The sequence below is a fragment of the Mus caroli genome, chromosome 3 (genome assembly GCF_900094665.2).
Source record: "Mus caroli chromosome 3, CAROLI_EIJ_v1.1, whole genome shotgun sequence".
Lineage (NCBI taxonomy): Eukaryota > Metazoa > Chordata > Mammalia > Rodentia > Muridae > Mus > Mus caroli.
This window is the reverse complement of record NC_034572.1, coordinates 52591371-52614159: the sequence shown is the minus strand read 5'-3', so window position 1 is coordinate 52614159 and position 22789 is coordinate 52591371. Positions and strand designations below refer to the sequence as shown.

At 42.4% G+C, this 22789-nt stretch overlaps 2 protein-coding genes across 2 annotated transcripts in view; one reads left to right on the top strand and one right to left on the bottom strand.

The window, feature by feature from the left end:
* The window catches only part of Med12l (mediator complex subunit 12L), a 313727-nt gene that overhangs the window by 115221 nt on the left and 175717 nt on the right, over positions 1-22789 (bottom strand). The gene's annotated exons all lie outside the window — the stretch shown is intronic.
* On the top strand, positions 602-17165 carry Gpr87 (G protein-coupled receptor 87). Its single transcript, XM_021157446.1, has 3 exons — positions 602-842; positions 11452-11583; positions 16031-17165. Exons 2-3 carry the CDS (start codon positions 11550-11552, stop codon positions 17071-17073), a joined length of 1077 nt encoding a protein of 358 aa, XP_021013105.1. The 5' UTR covers positions 602-842; positions 11452-11549; the 3' UTR covers positions 17074-17165.

The window sequence follows — 22789 nt, the reverse complement described above, 5'->3', positions numbered from 1 at the left end:
CTGAATATCTGCATTTGTGTGTGTGTGTGCGTGAAAACAAGTCTGCAGATTTTATTACACTATTACAGGTTTTCAAAGTTAGCAATTTACAAAGGCATTTAGTTTCACTCAAGTAGTATTTGTACAACAGTGTTTTTGAAGGATTTCCTTTTAATAACTTATATTCTTGGGGTGTCATGATTGGTCAGTAGGCACAGGCACTAACTTTTGAGCCTGACAAGCATGCTAGAGTGCATACACTGTACAGCACACACACACACACGTGTGTGTGTGTGTGTGTGTGTGTGTGTGTGTGTGTATTCTTATTTCTCTTAATGGCAAATTTAGCCAGCAAGTGGTGATGAAATACATTATCTTCTAAATAGCATTAGAAAACCTAACAATAAAAATAAAAATCTACCTTGATCTGAAATTAATGCTGATTAGCGAGACCACAATGTCTTTGTCCCCTACTCCTACCCTGGCTTCTGACACTGACCTGCCCTCTGGGTGCCTTCAGGTGAATCACCCCAGATTCCTGCCAGTTCAGGAAATGTTCTGCCCCAGTCTAAATCTCCCTCTGCAATGTGAGTCATATACAGTAGCAAGCGAGCAAGTTGCTCCAGTTGTTCATGGGCAGGTCGGTTTGAAAGGTGCCCCAAAGGACACCCTCCACAGGGCGGCAGAGCACCTACTATCTCGGCAGAACAAGAAATGCCGACTTCCATCGCTTTACTAGAAAATTTCTACTCCTGCTAACCTGAGCTTTGAGATTTATTCCTACCAAAGAGATGAGAAGCCTGGATCAACTTGAAGACAGCATATCAAGTGAACAAACTGCCAGCCGGCCACCACAATGAAAGGTAAATGAAGTTGGTTTATTTGTTTGTTTGTTGTTTGTTTGTTTGTTTTCCATTTTCTTAAAAGCAGTGTTTGATTTCATACAGCATTGTTTAATAATGTGGCTGTGTGTCTCCTTAAACTAGAGTTTTGAGGAAAAGTTACAAACTGGAGTGAGGGCTGAGTAAGACCCATGTATCAAACCAAGGCCAAGCAAGGTGCTTGCTACATTCCAGCTCAAGCAGGCAGTGTCTGTCTCAAAAGAAGAAAGGGTGTTGGTAATCATGACTAGTTGGGGAAACAGCTCGTTTGGAAAACCACGTTTATCTCATTATGTGAGTAAAATAAGAAGCTTTTTATTATTGCTCCCTAAGACTCAAAACTTTTATGCATATTATTTTGAAGGGGATGAAAAGAAAAGATACTTTTATGTCTCGTTTTGATCCCACGGTTTTCTCATTCTATAGCAAGGCACAGGGCAATCCTCGCGCTGAAGCCTTAAGCGGTCATGTTAAAACATGCCAGGAGAAGCTCAGCGAAAACTGCCAAGCAACTCACAAACAGGCTGAGAACAGCCCAGCTCTGCTCCAGCGCAAACTCCTGGAGAACTGCTTACTTCAGGGTAGAAAGCAGAAAGCCAGTAGGCAGGTTCTGCCTCTTCTACATAATGACTTTAAGTGACAGATGAGCGTAGGGTAGAGTAACTTTCTGGTTCATGATTTCAGATTTTACCTACGATAGAACTTCAGATCTCATTCTTAGTCTTCTCTCATGGTAGGCATTGTAACTGTTTCTTACAAAGTTTTCTTCTATAATTTAAATCTGAGCGTCCAATTTGCAAGCACTAGGAACATCAACAGATTTAGCTCGATGCTGGTAGATCTATGGAAGCAGAGGCTAAGTTGCCGTTTCATTCTTTGGTTCTGCCCCTGTGAGCGCCTCTGTCTCTGTGAAACTGGAGGATCCAGTTTCATTCTCTGATACCTTTCTCAGGATCTTGTCTGCAGGTCATGGCTGCTGACCCTTTGCTTTGTTGGTTCTCTCAGGTTGGGAGAAGGGACCAGGGACCACTCTAATGACCGAGTTCCATGATGGAGCCTGTATGTGTGTGTATATGGGGGGGGGGGTGGCATCACTAATCCTGGAAGATGTGAAGGTGCGTGACTTTTGTGGTCCCCTTGAGAAAGATTACTGCTTTGCGGGTGTGGAAGACGAAAGAGAAATTAGAATAAATGTTCTTATTTAGGTGTGACCCCCAGTATGCTCGGCCTGCCTGCTTTGCTTTCTTTTTTGGTAGCTTACGGCTTCACATTTAAGAAACAAACATATTTCATACCATCTCTAAGAAAGCATCACCAAAGGTAACGCAAGACACTAAATGAGCATCCACTCGCTGTATGCACTTAAACAAATAAACAGTAAAACTAGAAGAAACAACATGAAAATCTCTCAAGGTCCAGAAAAGGGGAAGGAGGAACACGGAAGAAGGGCATGAAGTGAGAACCTGATGGTCGTCTGGGATCCTGGGGCATAGGCAGGGGCTATAGTTCTGGTTTAGGTTAGAAAACTTGGAACTTGGTGAAACAACTGAGCTTAATGGCTCACGGTTAAAATGGACTAGACGAGATGGCCACTGAGATTCTCACATTCCCACGGACCAGGTGAAATGCTGAGGTATGGAGGAATAGCTACCAAAGAACACCAGGTTCAGGCAACACAGCAGCAGCCCTGAGAGGAGATGGAGTCCTCTCCAGTTCTGTTCCTAGTATCTCCATGATGCTACCCAAATCCTGACCTCTCTGTGTTGCTTTGTAAGACAGAGATGAACACTATCACTGCTTGCTTCCCTGACCATGGCTGGGTTGTTCTACATCATAAACACTGGGACCTGGTGCAGCTCTTAAAGTCTTAAACATCAGAGGGACAGATAACAAGGAAACGTGACGACCGACCTGGCTGTTAAATACTAGATGAAACTTGACATCAGTGTACCCACAGATGGTGACTCAAGCATCCAGTTTGCGGGCAGTAGTTAAGGCCAGGCCTAATCTCACCTGGCCATGATTTCTAAATGTGCTACCTCTCTTTATGGCAAACAGAAGCAGAGTAGAACATCTGTTCTCTATCCAGTACTGAACCAGCATATTTTACATTTTCTTAACACACTTTACTGGCCAAAGATGAAAATTTTATGCCCAAGTAATTGAAGTAAAAACTCTGTAGCTATTTGCTAATTTGTCACTTCTAATCCTGCCCTCTTTCCTAACTAGAAAACACATCTCCTCCTCTCCCTTTCTCCTCTTCTTTGAATACTGACCCAACAAGGGACCTCCTCCTCTCCTTTGCCAGCAACTTCTGCTAGCCCTGTGGTTTTACTCCCAAATTCTAATAAATTGTCTTTAAACTTAGGAAGAGAGAGAGAAAGAGAGAGAGAGAGAGAGAGAGAGAGAGAGAGAGAGAGAGAGAGAGAGGCTGTAGTTAGTACAAGACATCATCTTAAGCCCTCATTAGTGATTTGGGTGCAGCGATTCCCTCCCTGGCTGTAAGCAGAACCCGGAGATACAGCACACCAGTGAGGAGCACCCTCTGAGACTGTTTTCTGCCTCAGTCAGCCTCTTTCATTCACAAATGTTTCCACTGTGTCTAAACTCACTACTAGCTATTGCTACTCTTCTTTGGGTTGGTTCTTCCTAAGACTTGTCTAGCTGTGTTGAATACACTCTAAACTACATGATGAATAATGCTTCCAAGGTATCTCAAAGGAGGTACCAGGCTACAACCTGACCTGAACAGCAGTCCATCTAGAAGCAGCTGCAGGCAAGGTATAGAGAACACAGGCTTCAGCATGACTGACAGTCAGAGCTAAGCTGTGCCCCTCCTGGGTGGTAGTAAAAGGAGTATGGGCCCTGTAGCATCAACTGTACAGATTTGCTGACAGAACATCTATAAGCCTCAACTTCTGCAAGCGAAAGAGTGGGAAGCAGTGTTCTCACAGCACCTAGAGGCATCTCTTAGTGTTCTTATGAAGGGTCTGTGCCAAGCAATGTCTCATACAGTCCTGTGAGAACTGCTGCACAGCTCTGTCAGAGTGGTTAGGTAACCTATACCACTAAATTCATCTGTAATAAAAAATGTAGTGTCCTTTTAATACATTCAAGTATACATAAAATAATTTAGAGGTCTGTCTGAGGCATGTGACAGTGCTGGCTCATTTGCTGAACCCTGTGGTTACTATCGCCACTGTTCGCCTGAGGCTGAGGCCTAGGCCTCTGAGGTGATAGATAGAGGGTTTGTCTGAGGCCTCAACAGACTCTCTGATCAAACAATCAAACTCTTTGGAGGGCATGCCATGGAGTGAAACTCTACTTTTCAAATCTACGAGTAGAGTAGCTGTCCTTTAATTAAATATCCTGTATTGAAAATGACTCTGGTAGCTCCCAGAGCAAGGTCAGTATACCGGGGAACAACAGAAACTAAATAACTCAAGGTCCCTGTATCAAAGGAGCTTCCAATAGAGTCGAAGAACTAAAAATGTTCACAGGCTAGCTGGCGCGTTCCCACAGATCACAGCACTAACCAAGTGAGTCACACAGGGGACATTGGCCTCTCCTGGGTAGGATAAGCAGAGAGCTGCCATTTTCTTTGGGGGTGGGTGACCTGCCTTTCCAAACCCATTCCTTCCCATAACTACCAGACTCAGAGATTGCAAAGGAGACAGAAAATGAAACTTTTAAGGTACATTCACTTGTACATTAAGAAAACTAGGCACACTAAGGAGACATCTCATCCATCATTGGGTACACTGCTGTACTTCAGGATTTACAAAAGCATGCGGCATCTTTAGGTCACTCCAGCTATGAGTCTGTTATTGGTAAATTGGTTTTGTTTAAACTGTTATGGTTGGAGCTAGCATTTTAAAGACGTGGCAGAAATATTATGTAAGATAACGTCAGAACTGTCTAAGTATTATTGATTTTTGAGAACTGTGTTATTTTAAATCTGCTAGTAAGTGATTGCTCAGGTCTGTAAGCTGCTTGCTGAGACAACTGAAAAAAAATAACTGCAGCCGCATTTATTTTCAGTTTTGTTTATAGCATGTGAGGTTGTAAGGATGAGGAGAACAAGATTAGACAAGTAGTCACACATCAAATGAGTGTGGCAAAACAAATGGTTAAATGAAGCTCAGAGACTGTGTAAAAACAGCCAACCTGTGTCGGGAGGGGACAGTGGTACACCAGTACCACCTCAGGGTGTAACTGCATCAGAGGATCACTGTGATGGCCTCGAACAAACGCAACAATAAATAGCTGCTAAACAGTGACATCCCTGACAGGCTCTCACCTAAAATGCTCCGCCTACTTTATGGGCGTAAACAACAAAAATACCATACAAGTAAAATTCAAAACCAAAAAAGACCACACAACCCTCCTTATCAACTCTATGCCTAGAGTCACCAGTGTGATACTTCCAATTTGCCACTATTTTTTTCTCTTGAAAAGCAGGAAAGTTATCTAGTAGGCACACCACAGTGACCGAAGTCATGTTGAGGCACAGTGTTGCTGTCTCTCTGTTTGCATTCTGTTTACAGTCCTTATGAAACCACAAATCAGACAGCTAGTAATTAATTAACCGCCTGTGGGGAAGCCATTTCAAGCGTTCAAAATGGCAGGCATCTGAGGGAAGCATGCCACAGTACACTGAGCCTATTGCTTTCTGGCCTTTGCTTCCCTTCTCTTCCCTTCCCTTTCTAAACTGAAGGAGTCTCCTAAGAATTAAGTACCTCAGCATTTGTCCCACTGTGACAAAGACAAATACTTCTATTCATTTTCCCCCATCTAGCTCTTATCAGAAAATAATGCATATGCTCCTTGCTCTTCTGCTGCTGACTCTGTTCTCTTAGCGTGCTGGGACTATCCCTTCTTATAGAGGGCTCAATGCGCTCACGGACATTGCCTGGAGTGACCACCAGTGTACCACAGGTACCAAAAACCATTTGCATGGTACACAAACAGGGAAGACTTCCAGAAGGGCAACAGATAAATTAGATTTTGAATAATTACCAGTAACCTACCTAGCAGACAAAGGAGAAGAGGGAGTCCCAAGACAGAAGGTCTTGAGGGGTTCTTTAGAACAGCCAAAGAGCAGGTGGGCAGGGACAGATGAAGAGAGGTATGGAAAACAGGGAACTGCGAAGCTCCTGATTCCAACTGGGAGTTACTATGCTTCTCTAATGACCATAGGAATTATCTTTATTCGAATGCCACCCATTTAAGGATGATTAGTAAGAAGCACTCTAAGTTGGCAATGTACTTAAGTAGGAGTTACTTTGAGAGAGAAATGTACACCATGAAAGGAGTTCTGTGTTTTCCCCACATGTACCTGTGGGGACAGAGTGTCTGGTTCCTGTGAGAGGAGAAAATTGAAAAAGGTTTGATGCTGACAAAAAGTATAATGTCTGTGCAAGCTAAAGACTCCACTTTGGAACTTTCAAACTATTAATAAAAAAGGGAGAGGGCACAAATAAAAATGTTCTCTTAGTTTAGGTACTCTTTCCATTAATGTAAATCACATTAATCTTGAAGATGGTGACCTAATTTCACTATAATAAGAGGAGACTTAGAACCACTTAGGTACCTTTCTTTCTCCCCCCGGACTTTAGCTGTGCTATTACATTAATTTCAGGAAATATTCATATTTGTTCATTTAGTATACCAACCCATTAAACTGGAAAGGATTCTTGGGTTAAATCCTTAAATTTCAAAATTTAAGAGCAATTCTTCCTTTCTGCAGAGGCTTTTTGCCTGGTGCTTTTGTGTTTTTATCTTTACCACTGCAATGCAGGCCCCCATCAGTATTCCTACATGTCCGGTAGGCTTAGTATACTTTTCAGCAAGTATAAAATCTATTGTACTATAATTCTTACAATTAAGAGATGTGACTTTCCTGAGACAAACTGCAAAGCAGATAATAAGAAAGAGACAAAGATAAAGATCCTCTCACTTTAGACCACCACCAAAAATATCAAGTCTAAAAAACTTAGCAGCAACTGTACTGTAACAGGGATTCATCTTTCAGACTGTGCTTAGACTGGCAATAGCGCAACTTATGAAGCCCACAGCTGTAGTCCAGCGGGACACACCTGCAGGCTCCTCCCACCCAGGAGGGAGGTTCCCCTGCTTGAACAAGCAGCTCCCCACCCAGGCTGAGATCCAACCCAACAAGTTTGAGAGCAGATCAGAGATGTGTGGACTACAGAGCTGAGTGCCCACAGCAGCAGATCCCGGTTCTGCTTGAGGAATGCTGTCTCGTCATTCCAACCCCCATCTGGAGAGCAGAGACTCCAACACTGGCCCCTGCTCCACCACTTGTAAGTAAGTAGTAAGATCAGGACACCCATCTTTCCGATCACAGAAGCAGTTCAACAGTAGGGTCAGGATCTTAAGCTTCACCAAAGAACCACAGTAGAGGATTAATCCTAAGGCCAGCTCCAATACAACAGGAGTGAAGTCTTAGGTGTGACCTTCAGAGACAACTCGGTGTGTACCAGTTATATGGTCTACAGAAGCCCCGAGGGCAATCCCCAACAGCACATCCGACTTCTTTCTGGTGACTAGAGAACTAGGATCATTTTACAGCATTCTAAATGATAGTCACTAATGCAAGAGAAACCAGGAATTGGGGTGGGGTGGGAGGAATAAAACCATATTTATAGTTTCAATGTAGCCACATAAGGGTAAATGGTAACTAGAGCAGATCCAGGGTTGTGCAACCAAGTACCTGTAGGCTGCAGAGGCAATGCTTGGGAGAGGGAGGTCTACCGGGGAGTGCCAGCACCTGTGGGCAGGAGCCTCTCCCATTAGAAATTGGTGGCTGAGGCCTAGTGTAACTGCTCCGCTCTGTGGAAGCTCCTCTGAACTCTTGGGACAAGATACGACCTGGATTCCATGATGCCCCCTGATACATGTAACAGTGTTCATGCCAAGGAAAACTAGACCCCAGCTGGAAAGATGAACAGTTCCTTCATGCATGTGACAGGAAGACATACCCCTTCCTCTACCCATACCCCTGCCAACTTCCTAGCCTCTAAAATAAAATGAAGATTCATTTTCTTCTTCTTCATTCTGATACTACCTCAGTAGAACTGCAAGAACTGTGATCAGCTTTTGTTAGACTTGACATGAATCCCAGCTATAGACATTACTTGCTACGTGAAGCAGGGCAAGTCAATTAGAATCTCTCAACTTATCTGTCTACAGGGCAAGGAGGGTAAAATATTTAGGTCATGGGACTGTTCTAGACAAGCCTTGTGCTCAAGAGTCTAAGAGCAAAAACTACAGAGCATACGTGAACCCTTTCCCTACACCCTCATTTTAAAATGGCCAACAGCAAAGCACAACTATCCAAGGCACGTTATCAGTGGGTGGCTGAAAGAGCAGGTCTCTAAGCACCGATCCAATCCAGCCCCGAACAGCTGAGAAATGTTCTCAGCTTGATTCATCGAGCAGATACCACATTCTTCAGTGGTTTCATCAACTGTCAGCCAGGGGAGCAGTAGGAGCAGGACAGGAATCCCACCCATGAACGAGTTCCTCTGGAACACAGCCCTTCACTCCACCTGAAGCAATCTTTATAAGGAGTGGTGAGTGCCAGGACATGCAGAGGCTGCAGGGCACACCACAGTAAGCATTCCTGGAGGCTGAGATGAAGATGGGCTGGGACAGTGTGAAGGAAGAAAGAGCTGCCAGTCCCCTTCCTGATAGGTAGCTGAGGCTACAAAGCACCCAACAGTCACAGCTCAGACTAAAGGGCAAGAAATCATTTCACCCCTGCCTTCCAGTCCATCTCTAAGTAAAACGTTGTGTCCATGATGTATAGTAGGAAGCTTTCCATAGGCAACTATGCTGGCTTCTTTATAAAATGGTACCCGGCTTTCACTTTTATGTTTGAGAGAATGGAAAGTCGGGAAGCTGAAAAAGCACAAAACTGAAAGTTGGTCGAATCCTTTTTATCATGGCATCACCATCCATGGCTAGAAGACAGGATGAGTTATTTGGACTTTTTGTTTCTTTGTTTGCTTTCTTTTACTCACACTGGGAAAGTATAATTTTACAATAACAAGCATTAAACAGTATGCTTAACAAACTCTTCCATTAGTCATAAAAGCAGTTCAATAATACAGACTGCTTTTATACCTGTCTCCACCTCCAGCCTCACTTTCTCCTTCCCATAACAGTCACGGTTAAAGTAAAGAACTGTCTGCGGATGCTTCTTCACTGTGCTGGGATTACTCAGCCCCAGGTCATCAGGCATCTGCCCATTAGCCTCCTCTACCAGGATGCCAGCACACAGGAGCAGGACTCCATTCCATGCACTGAGCTGCCCTGTGTTTGATGTCCCTATGGCTAAGTCCAGTCACATCTCTTCCTTTCTTGGTCTACTCGACAACACTGTCTTCTGCTAATTCCAGTGCCTCTGGTATGCTGTGTGCAGCCATCCCTGTGCACTCCACTGCCACTGGAGCTGCTCCTCACGAGCAAGGTCAACCTCTGATGTTCTCTACTCTTGGTGCAGCTACAATGAGGCTGATGAAATGTCAGCCGGACAAATCTTTCTCTCTTCCTTAATTGTATGGTGTTCCTCTTTACAGGAATGTACAAAACTTCTCCCACACATTCTGAATACAAATATTCCGTAAGAGAAAATGTCCTAGAAAATGTCCTCTCATTTCTGGGCCCACTGGCTAACTCCATGTTATCTTTCTTACTGCTACTGTTGGGGCCTGAAGCAACTGAATCAGGAAAAGGAAGACTGTATGATCTGGGAATAGAAACAGCTAAATTAAAAAAGATTATATCCCCCGAATTTGCTAAAATCGTTTTCTGTTTCAGGGAACAGTAAGTAATATGGTAATTAAAAGTGGGATTTTTGCCTATTGCCTTACATTCAAAAGAAAAGGCCAACATTCAAAGAAAACAAATAATCCCTAATTATCTATATTCTAGTAATAACATAACTTCCTTCTGAAGCCTGCTGCATCCCGGATACTAGAAGGATTCAAAAGGAGGAACAGTAGTGGACAGCTGTCTGCTTTCTCCAAAGAGCTGGTTTTGAAGGAAATGGAAGGAATCCTTAAGTTTGAAGGAAAAAAACTTGTTTCTTCTATCTTCTGTCACACTCCAGCCTTAACCGTATGTGATACTGCAGACAGGAAAGGCCCGAGCTGTAGACAAGTCTCCCCTCCTACACAAGCCAGGACCCACTTATCCCTACAGTGCTCTTTTCTTGCTTGCTCAGCAAACACCAGCACTTGGAGGCTCTGGGCAACTTCCTGCATGGGAATATCAGCAGTGAGGGTCATGAAAGTCCCCCATGGTTTCAGTTCATAAGAAACAATATGACTTCCCTTATAGCAAACTGCTCATATGCAGATTTTCCTTTAATTGCACACGCTCCAAAACAGTCCTCATGATGCCTTCTCTATATTGTCCATTTCTAAGACAAGGCTAGGAACTCGGGATACACCTGATTATATAGGAGGAAATAACATTTTAAAACGTGTAGTGCTACATAGCACATGCTTTCTGCTAGTCTTCTCTTAAAGCATCTGAAGGCCAGAAGCGCCGTTTACCACAATCGCCCTGCACACCAAACACTAAACCCAGTTAAATGATGCTCTTTTATTCTAATATTGAGATTGAAAGAAATATAGTTCTGAAAAAGCAAAGCAAATGAGACAAATTTTCAAATGATATTAAATCCTTAATGGAAATCTACTTATGAGGAAGATATATAAATTCATGTGAATTTGAATCTTGACTGAGATTTGAAAGAAATGTCAGTACAATTCTAAAAAGGCCACTAGTTTACAGGCAAAGCTAAAACCCGAGAGATCACAGGGTGCTAAATGCATCACAATTTATCTATGAATGAGCTGGAGAGATGGCTCAACAGTTAAAAGGCACTGGCTGGTTTTCCAGAGAACCCAAGCTTGATTTCCAGCACCAACATGGCAGCTCACAACCATCCGTCACTTGGATCCTACAACTTTTTCAATGCACACAATGCATAGACATACAATCAGGCATAAAATAATAAATAAATATTTTTTTTAATTTTTATTTTAAAAATTCCTATACATATCAGTGTTAGATCTTATAGAAATAATCATCTGCAATTACATACTAGTCTCATCATATATGCATCATGTGGTCAGTTTTTTTAAAGGGGATGTGATAGACATATAAAGTTTATGCACATAAGCCAAGACTTCAATCTGTTAGAATTGTTGAACATTTTACACAGTCCTTCTTGTATTCCTGTGGGACTGTCAGTGGAATTACCATTTCAGAGCTGCATAGCCCTAAGTAATGATGTTAACTAACTTTCCGAAAGTCACACAGTGGCAACCAGATGATACCATACAGACATGGTCATACTTCATGGCAAACTGAAAAATGTTTAAAAAAAAAAAAAAGTCACTCTTCTTGGGCAAAGGTGTTCAAATCCACATATCATTTTCCTAATCACAGAATGTAACAATATTTTGTCTGTTGGTTTATTGTTTTTACTGAAAGAACATTATACCTGCAAAGTTCTTACCAACACGTCCCTGTTTCGTTTTCCTGTCCCTAGAAATCAAACCAGGACTAGCTTCTGCTGAATCTGTGCCTCAGCTCTCCCCAAGCGTCTCTTGACATGCATCTTGACTTACCATCCATCACAACTAGAGAATGGGGCTCAACTTTACGATTACAAAATTATCAGGTAAGCCAGAAAAAAAGACACAAAGAACCTGAACTTTAACATGCCTTAGTCAAGCTCAGTGGTCGTTTAGAACCAACTGAAACCCACTGAAAACTATCTCTCATTCTGTATGCAAGAGCAGCCATGCGGGATAGCATCATGAAGATAAACCTTGCTGTAACTGATTAAAAACTTTAGTTAATCAAAACACTATCTTTAAAATGGAGAAAGAGTAACAGAATATTTTAGAAAGATTTGTTAAGCCCCAAATAAAGTACGTATTACTTTTCACATTTAATAGTCTCTATCAAGGTTCACTGAGGCTCCCAAGGAGGCCAAAAGCAACATCTACCTGCTAGACTAGATAACTAATTAGAAAAGGATCCTACAAGGGCCATTGTACCATGGATTGACATCCTATAATTAATACAACTTTATTATTTCACTCCATCTGGTAGGTAGGGCAGTGACTTATGTCGAGGAGGCCTTAATATTCTGTGTCACAGGGACACACCCCAACGAACAATAGAGAGATTCACCCGAGGCAAAGGTGCTAAGATTCTGCACCTAAGCCTTAATCACTCCCACTCCAACTGCATACAAAAGAGACTCTAAGAGTAAATGGACACATTACACTTAGATGACTGTGACGAAAAGTCTGGTCCAGGCAACGTGGTATGTGGCCATCAAGAAACGTGAACATAAACAGTGCAACAGGGAATTTGTAATTGTGCTAAATTTTAATACCATACTACATTTTAATCTAAAAGTCACACGAAGTGTGCTATCTGGTATGTGTATGTGTGTGTGTGTGTGTGTGTGTGTGTGTGTGTGTGTGTGTGTGTATGTACACATACTTCCAAGACAGACAATCGTGTTTTTTTTTAACACACACACACACACACTTACACATACACACAAGACTAAATTTCTTAATTGTAATTTCATGTTTAAAATGAACCAAGAAGGATCTGGCATGACACATTATGGAAGAGTCTAGCAAAGGGGTCCTTCCTTGTCCCTCTTTATCATCACTCTGTACTAAACCCTGTCATAAGCAGGGATCGCCATCCTAATGAACACCGAAGACAATCTTTCTACTTTAAAACCAATTTCCAGTTTTTCTCAATGAATTACCAAGCCATGGATCATTCAAGGAGGTCCCTAAATTGGCCACAATCTTTACTAGAAGAGTAACATACTTAAACAGAGCGAACTAAAGCCTTTTCCATTTAATGACTGATGTTCCTAAGCAGGTGAAGATGCAAGCCTGCACACTTGGGGGAAATTTGAAGGACCATGGAGAAGGCAGGACATGAGTAACTGGCAGGGAAGAACAGGAGGCTGGCTTACTTCAACAACACACAGGCCACGCCAACACTTGCCACCTTAAGCTCTGGAGCTTGTCAGAGCAGCACACCGGTGGTTTGTCCCGCTCCTTAGGAACATGGTTGTCTACCACGGAATCTGTAAAATTGCCCAGAAGAGGCTTTAACGACCTACTTGTCTGAGATCTGTTACAAATCTGGAATTTGTGAATGAAGTAATAACCAGGGTTAGGCTGATCCCATGGAACTCGAGAGGCCAATACTCCAGAACACTAATCTTGATCATGAGCTAAGGCAAATATCAGAAAACTCAACAGCAAGCAGACGCAGACTGCCTCAGAGCCACAGACAGGGCAAGAGCCACTGGGAAGTGAAGTTACTTATGCTAGAGTGGTTTCAGTTTTTTATTCTGCTTTGCTTTTTGGTTGTTTGATATGTCTATTTAGTCTTGTTAGGGAGTTTTTGTTGTTTTTTGTTTGTTTTTGTTTTTAAACAAATCAAGGCTCATACATAAGAGTTCTTCTGATATCATGATTGAAGACTACCTTTAATATTAACTACAATAACTAGGTATATTACCATTTAATAAGACTGTTTCTCTATATAATTAAGCCTCGGATGATGATGATATTAAATGGAAGACACAAATCTACCGAAACCCTGGGATAGGATGTGTTCTTCTAGGCTACAGTGGGTGTACACAGACCCAGGTTGCTAATACTAACAGCTGAAATACCCCATCCCCAGGAGGATAAAGCTACTGAATTCTAATCACATTTACAATGGCTTTGAAAATCAACTCCTATCTGATTGCTACAACACACAGCCATCCTTTCAAGAGATGACATCAGTGTTCCTTTTCAAGGTTTGCCCCTCAGCTGAGCACTTGAACCATGATTAAAACTTACTTGGCTGGCTGTATTCCCCTAAGAGCACTATCCACAGCAAGATCAAAGTGCCAGTTAATAGCTTAATTGGGTAAATCAATCCAAGAAGATATCTAAAGCTCACTAAAGCTGTGCTTCTTACCCTTTGAAGGGCTTCAAATGCCAATCTGGATCTTCTGAGACAGAAGAGGCCAAGGCTGCACTACTTTATTAAGCCAACACAGGCCTCCATGGTATGTTCAAGGCAACATGTCAAGAGGGAAGCTGGAGAGAGCAGCTCTGTCAGCCCTTTATAACTTGTAAAGTTTAATAATACCATCAGTCTCGCAACAGGCTAGCAGAGGTATAAATTACTAACCTGTACAAGGATATTTAGGCCAGAAAAACCAGTTTTTAAAAACACAGGGAGGAATGGAAGGGGGGAAATGATGAGAAAAGGAGTGAGCTCCTGAGGAAGCCACGCTCTGACTTCAGGCGGTGGCTGAAGAACCTGCTGTTGGATGACAAGCATCAGCACTGCCTTTCCCATTTTACTACTTCAAGGAAAGAAAACAACATATAATGAACACCCATGGTGGCAAACAGGAGCTAAGTCACGCTGCCCCTTAAACAAAAATCAGTTCGAAGCTGAGATAGAGTGAAGTTCTTATGAACTAGTGGGAATTTAGAAGATCAGAAATGATCTTCCTTACATCCTGAAACAAGCGTTTGTAAGCTGTGATAGTTTATGATGTCTACAAAACAGATGACAAAATGTGCTCTTCAGGCAGCTGAGAGAGTCACTGAGGAAATGGCTTCAGGACAAACTGTAGAGGGAGGGAGCTTCCAGAGCATCAAGTGCCTGTGCAGGGAGAAAGGGCAGGATGAGAGCAAGAGCTGGGAGGAGCCTGTTCAGTGCAAAGCTCAGTGGGTAGCCAGGTGGGAGGGCCCAACAGCCCCAGACTACTGGAATGCACTTTCCCATGCAGCTCACCCCCCTGCTGGAGAGGGCTGGGAACCAGAGTGACATCAGGAAGAGTGGCGATGGTCCAAGGCACAGACTAAAGCTGTGCATCCCTCACACAACCACCATGTCTCCCACAGGACATAAGAGACCTTTCATGGCTGCTGCAAAAACCAAATGCCCACATGCCATCTCATTGAATAAGAGTGGCGTGATGATATCTATAATCTTGTACACAAAAAATAAAAAAGAAAGCAATGGAACGGCGGGNATAATCTAATCTTGTAAATAACAACAACAACAAAAAAAATGGTAGCCTGCACATGTTTTTACATAATTTATTTTATTTGATAATAAACTTGAACACTAACAGAAAGGTAAAAATCAGTTTTATACCAACTTACAGAGACTTCCATGTCTTTGGAATTTGACAAATACTTTAATGTAAGCTGTACCTGACAGCATATAGTCTGTGTAGATGATTACAATCCCCAAACAGATCTCCTACAGTATGGCACACCTACTCACAGATTATGTGTTAGGATGAACCTAAGAGAATCTGCAAGGTAAACCTAGCTCTGCTTGGGACTTTCGTCACTTTAGAAGAGGGCTGATCTTTTTTTCCCCTGGGGAGGGGGGGCGGGGGGGGGGCACTACATTTTTATTTCTAACAAAGGTCCCTACGTAATCCTCAGGAAACAGAGGCAGAGAATTTGCTGCTTTACTGGTTTGCTTTGAGGTTTTCTGTGAGTGCTGAGTTTAAAACGTAGGTATTGGTAGAGGGACGGACTGTGTCAAAGGATACACTGATACAATCTCCACGCTTTGCTTTTATTGTCTTGGTAAAGGAAACTTCAATTTTCTGCCTCAAGTATTGCTGAGTCTATGTGTACCAATATCCAGTGTTGAACTAAACACCAGGGTTTATACGGATATAGTATATTCGCTTTCAATAGGTTGTCACAGAGACTCAAAGGATCTTGAAATGTGGGGAAAGGTAACCAGCTGGTACTTCTTTAAATCTTGAAGGCAGTGGCTGGAGAGATGGCCTAGAGGTTATGAGTGCTTCAGACTCTTCCTGGGCTCTGAGTTGACAAGTGAACTCCAAGTCAGGAGGTCACAACTGCCTCAGTTCTAGGGGACCAGAGCCCTTCTTCTGATCTCTGTAAGCACTGCATACCTGCAGTGTCCATTTTCAGAGCCTGAGATATACACTGGAGTGAGCCTTTGAGACAACCTTTACACCCACCCAGAACGACTCAGTGCTAAGGGAGATGGCTGGCCTAATGTGAATGTTTCTACTTTTGCAGGTAATGAGCTGTACAGCCAAGCAAGTCACACTGCAAACAGCACAAGTGAGGGACATGGGAAGAACTCTACCCTGCACAACAAATTTGACACCATCATCCTGCCAGTGCTTTACCTAGTTATCTTTGTGGCAAGCATCCTGCTGAACGGTCTGGCCGTGTGGATCTTCTTCCACATTCGGAATAAAACCAGCTTCATATTTTATCTCAAAAATATAGTGGTAGCTGACCTCATCATGACCCTGACATTCCCATTCCGAATAGTCCGTGATGCAGGATTCGGACCTTGGTACTTCGAGTTTATCCTCTGCAGATACACCTCAGTTTTGTTCTATGCAAACATGTATACATCTATTGTGTTTCTTGGGCTGATCAGTGTTGATCGGTATCTAAAGGTGGTAAAGCCCTTTGGTGACTCTCGCATGTACAGCATAACCTTCACCAAAGTTTTATCAGTCTGTGTTTGGGTGATCATGGCTGTTCTGTCCTTGCCAAACATCATACTGACTAATGGGCAACCAACAAAGGAAAATATTCATGACTGCATGAAACTCAAAAGTCCCCTAGGAGCCAAGTGGCATATGGCTGTCACCTATGTGGACAGCTGTTTGTTTGTAGTCGTGCTGGTGATTCTGATTGGATGCTACATAGCCATCTCCAGATACATCCACAAATCCAGCAGGCAATTCATAAGCCAATCGAGCCGGAAGCGAAAGCACAACCAGAGCATCCGCGTGGTCGTGGCTGTGTTTTTTACCTGCTTCCTCCCGTATCACTTGTGCAGAATCCCCTTTACCTTCAGTAACTTAGACAGGCTTCTGGATGAATCAGCACATAAAATCCTCTACTATTGCAAAGAAATGACACTTTTCTTGTCTGCGTGCAACGTGTGCCTGGATCCGATAATTTATTTTTTCATGTGTAAGTCATTTTCAAGAAGGTTATTCAAGAAATCAAACATAAGAACCAGGAGCGAAAGCATCAGGTCGCTGCAAAGCGTCCGAAGATCAGAAGTGCGCATCTATTATGACTACACTGATGTGTAAGGACTAGAGGCCAGGGAGCCTTTTCTATTGGAATCAGTATGTAAAAGAGTGTTAATAAATGTTTCTTTTTATTATCTTGGCTGAAGCCCATCAAAAACACACGTTTTTAGGGTTTTGTTTTGTTTTTGTTTTTTTTAAGGATAGAAATGGCAAAATATTGGGGCATAACTTAGAACAAAAAGAAAAAACATTAGGAAACAAAAAATTGTCGGATCTATTGGAGCCTGTGGAGGTGGAGGGGCAGACTGATGAGTGGCAGGTGAACACCTGCACCTGCCTCCTGGAACTCACTCACTGCTGCTACGAAGTCACTTCCGTAGAGAACTCAAAGTATAGAGAATTGTTGAGGTTGAATATTTGAAAAATAATTAAGAGGCCTATGAATTCAGCTACCTAGCCCCATTTGGCCATTTCCTCTCAGTGCGCTTATCAATGTATCAGGCACACATGTAGTCGGTACAGAGGGAGCAAGGCTGAAGGGAAGTTCACCCACAGTTTCACAGTACACACTGATACTGTCACCACCAACTAACTCATTCTAAACAAGCTATCGCAAAGAAAGAAATAGGACTGGATATTATAAACGTTTCTGCTATAACATCCAATTAATATTTGCCAGTATTTTCATCTTTGAGGTTTTGAAAAAAATTACATATTAACAAAATATTCTTCCCAGTAATGTATGCCTAACAAGAATATCAGTAGTTTAACTATAGAACTGTAAAATGAAAGATGTAATTCACTAAGTTACATCAGAAAGTCCAACAGTAGTCATTTAACTGTTGGGCTATTTTCTCTTTGGCAATAATGCACTTTTGAATGACTTTGTTCCTCAAAGTTGTGTGGATACTGCCAGAGGGTCACATCTGATTTCATATGTTAAAAAAAATATTGCATTTATTTATTTTTTATGGGAGGGATGGGATTTGTGCATGCTACAGTGCTCACGTGAATGTCAGAGGGCAACTTGCTGGAGCTGGTTCTCTCCTCCTAACATGTGGGGTTTAAGACTTACCTCAGGTCCTCAGACTTGGAAACAAGTACCTTTATTAGCTGAGCCATCTCTCCAGCCCATGTTCTATTTTAACACTGTACTATGATCTGCTGCAAACCTTAACAGGAAGAGTTAAGATATGCTTGCTGATGAAAAGACACGGTACGGCAAGAAAGATGGTTGAATGGGCGAAAGAACCTGAAATCCAGATGAAGTTGGGCATGGTAGCATGCCCCTGTAATCTCCAGTCTCCTACAGCAAGACAGGAGACAGAGACAGAAGAATCTCCGGAAACTACGGCCCAGCCAGCTGGGCACATGCAGCAGTGAACGAGAAGGGCAAACACTCAAGGTTGCTCTCTCACCCTCATGTGTATGCCGTGATATGCATGCCTGCACTTATATAAGCACATGTGCATACACACACACACACACAATTATTAAAGCAGGCACTATATCGAACAGATAAAACACATGCATATAACTGACTACTGTACTTCAGTTACATTCTAGCAAACTGCACAATTCTGAGGCTTGAGCAAAGCCGAGGGTTCAAGAGCAGCAGCACCATGACCTCCACCATTAGGCACAGAAGCAGTGTAAAGGTCAAGCCCACTGAGGAAACGGGCCGATTTTAGCAGAGGACTTTGTATGAAAGGAGATAAAAGATCTGATAACCTTTTATCAAAATATTACTCTCTCAGGATCTCAGCTCCCTAAACAAAATGACTCTTCAGGCAAGTTAATTTTTATAGACCTTGTTTGGTCACTGGCTTAGTTAACCCCAGCACCCAATGTGTGATACTAAGTAGGTCAACACTCTTTTAGGTCATGGGCTGAGAGCATATGGAAGATAAGGCCTCCTGCTGCTTTCTGCAGAATAAGCAGGATGAGGCTCAGCTACCTTAACATGAAGGAAGAACAACAATGCTGTAGGAAAGTCCTTCGGTCCAGGCTCTCCTCTCTCCCTCTATCTCTCTACCACAGCTCAGTGCCTAGTCAGAGCACTCAGGAACAACATTATAAGCTTCAGTACTGGGGAACATTGTTAAATGTCTCTAGAACCTCGGGACCAGAAATGACTTCTTTCTTCCATCAGCCAGCTCTCTGAAGCACTGCAGCCCACCAGGGTTTCTAGCCCAGGCTTCAGCTCAATTGTGATTCAGGCTTCAACTCTAAGCCTTTTAAAAATATGTTAAATCTCATTTGCTCTCTCTAAATTGGCTACCCCTGTGGTTATTGGGCACATTTAATGTGAGGTAGGTCTTACATCTTGGGAATGGTATTGTTAAATCAGTGGCACAACTCCAAACATTGACTTACAAAAGAGTGGTCGGACCATCCTCAGTTAAAGAAGTCAGATTATAAAATCTATCTAAATTGCAGCTCCTATTTTGCATCAATACCCAAAACCGTGTTAGCCAGAACCAACCCTGAACAACTTATAGAGCAGTAATAGCAGGAGCAGTAATACAATTTACAATGGAAGAGGTGGAAAGCAGCACACAATGCTCCTACTCAAAGTGATGAAATTATGAATTCTGTTTGATGGCTTTCTAAAGTAACCTCAAATAGGAAATAGAATATTCCTTGGGGCTTTTGAGTTACATGGGTTGTGAAACCTTTATTTGAAATTGTTGTGAACAGAGAGATTTCAGATTTCAGGTGCTGGGTGTGAGAATATTTGTACACAGATGACAAGAGAGCTTCAGGATTTTCTATATTTTAATCACAAACTCATGTTGCGGCCCCCATGCAACCCTGGAATGCTGTGATCAGTGTGCTGTGCTCCTGCCCTGCTACAGCCTATCACAGGGCGGCACTTGTGCTATCATGGCAGACTTTAGAGCTTTCAGATTTCTGATTCTAGATTAGGGATGGATACCTGCCAAATGTGCAGGTAAATTTTTACAATATAAGAATAAGTACCATATTCATTCTTTCTTAAATAGAGAAGTTTAAAATGAAATTTTAGTATTATTTGCAAATGATATTTGACCTCACATACAAACAGCTCAATTGATTAAACTACTTTATAACTCCTTAATTCTCATTATAAACACTATGCCAGTATTTCTTTCTCAGATAAAGCTTCAAACACAGTGCCTAGGGAAACACATTAAATTAGATAAAATATTCAAGATAGAGTGTGGGGGGTGGAGAGAGAAAGAGAGATGTATGTGTAAAATTTATTGGCTTAAACTGTACAACTACAGTAGGGAAATATTTTAGGAAAAATAAAGACAGGATGCATTAAAATCTGATGACCAATTCAATGTCCTCAACTTATCTATCTATCTTTATCTCTCTCTTAAATATATACACTTAAACACATACACATAAACTCCACAGGAAACCAACTAACAAATCAATAAACACTTACCTAGAACATGTTACACAAAAGAGCAATGTGTTTGACACTATGTAAAACAATCTTTAATTATCCCTAATGGTCTGTGTCTAAAGGAACTCCTAAGAGGGACCATTCTGAAATCTGAACTGGTGACAAAGCAGCTGAGGCTGCCCTAGACCTCCACCACCATCTAGTGGTGAAGCCCATAAACCTTGCATTCTGTGTCCTAGCCTGTCATTTGCAAGTACTTAAGGTGGAGCAGCCTTGAGCAGGGTGAGGGAGAAGTGTCTGAGAAGAGCAATCAGTGCCATCAAGAAGTTAACATATGTATGCAAAAAGAAACAAAGACTAAAAGACTCAAGCACTTGAGAGAAGCACCTTGAAAATGCTGACTGCCCTCTCCGAAATAACAAAGAAAATTTCCCAACAATAAATCAACTCTGTGCTTTTCAAACACTGCTGTGTGCTTTGAACACTGTCTTTTTTCTTAACGTTTATGCTATAAGACAGACTGACCATCTTTTCTGTAACACAGAGAGCTGCCATGCCCCTTTCAGACACAGAATCCGGTATATTTTGAATCAATGTATATTTTGAGCTTTTAGTTCCATGAAATGTGCAGGCGCTTCTCAGGTCACGTTTCCTGTGGACGCCCATCATTCTATCACACTTCCCTCATGGATGCCCAGAAGTCCCTAAACAACTGAAGTCATCTGGCTGAGTGCAATCACCCTTTGCAAACTTCAGTTTCATATCTCAAACTGTCACTTGTCATTCTCTTGAGGTAAATTCATCCTCTGGTGCTCAGTTCTCTCTTCAACAACCTGTTTTTGAAAACACCCTCTGTTCTCGCTGGTAAATGGCAATGCAGGTACCACAAAGCGTTGGTTCTAGTGTCAGATACCTCTCTGTTGCTGTGATAAAACACCATAACCAAAGAAACCAACAGAGAAAAGTGTCTTGGGCCTTATGTTTCTGGAAGATGGGTTTACTGTGGTAGAAAAGCATGGCAACCAAAGGCAAGCACAGCCACAGGAACAAGAAACTGGGGGGACCTTGTACACTTCACTGTAAACACGAAGCAGAGAGGATGTACTAGGTAAAGTGTCAACATCTGCCCCAAGTGACATACTTCACCAACAAGGGGACACCCCCTAGACTTCCTCAACAGCACCACCAACTGGGTCCCTGTGTCCCAATGCTTAATCTGCAGAGGACATGTCTTACCCAAGTCACCACTGTGGGTACGCATAAAAATAGACTTCAGTGTGAAAGATAAATTCTGTATTGATAAATGTACTTTTCATCCATGAGGAAGATCAATGGCTTGCTAGCCACAGGAAGCAGGGGACAAACCTTTACTGTGGAAGACTGCCTCTTATATTGAATATACCAACTGCCAAAACCAGCCGTCAAGCAATAGAATGATAACACATACTCCAGTTTTACAAGATTTCCTCTAGGGGTACTGAAATCTTTAACGAGAAACCTGGTAGAGGTTCCTGAAAAATTCCAGTCAGAGAGAAGAACATTTCTGGGGTCTAGGTACTATGGAAACCTGGACCTGCTACTGCTAAATCCTAGTGCAAACATGGATCAGCATTCAAAGTAATAAACAAGCATCTTCTTAAATCCTGTTGTTGTATAATCACAAAAGTGATATGAAGAAACAAATCAACGAAGTGGTTAGTCAATTCCAAAGTCCGTGCATGCTATTTACAAGACTGTACAACCTTTCCTTGACTATAGTCACGGTCCTTCTTTTTCCTCACAGCCATTAGGAGCCTCTAGGGGAAGCTTCCAGACCAGCCAGGACCCATGGAGAAGCCAGGCCTATACAGAACCTGACCCTGCAGGCCTAGTTCAGGCCTATGGGCAGCTTTCCGGTCCCATAGAGGAGCAAGGGTTCTGAAACCGAGCAAACGTGGATCCTGTTATTTAAAGCCATGACTTGCAGCAGATGGCAGCTACAGACAGCACCACATCTGCCACTGTCGCTGCCGCTGCCATGATTTCTCTGCCTCTGCCTGCCTTCTGCATGCCCACTTCTCAGACTTTAACACTGAATGGTTATGTGCCCATAAAGTTCAAATAGTTTATACTTACCGAACACACACCCTGGTGTCAACTGTGTAGCCCAGTTAATCCCCACAGCCAACTCATAGGGAAAGAATGGTATTATTCCCAGTCACAATATAGGTGACTAGCCCCAAGGTCACACAACCAAAAAAGGCTATGGTGATATTGTACCCATCAATTTGTCTCCAAAGTGGTTAAGTCATTGTGTCTTAGTCAGGGTTTCTATTCCTGCACAAACATCATGACCAAGAAGCAAGTTGGGGAGGAAAGGGTTTATTCGGCTTACACTTC

Coding starts and splice junctions, on each gene's coding strand:
- Gpr87 (XM_021157446.1), top strand. CDS start 11,550: ATGGGGCTCAACTTTACGATTACAAAATTATCAG. Junction 11,584..16,030: donor TACGATTACAAAATTATCAG/GTAAGCCAGAAA, acceptor CTACTTTTGCAG/GTAATGAGCTGTACAGCCAA.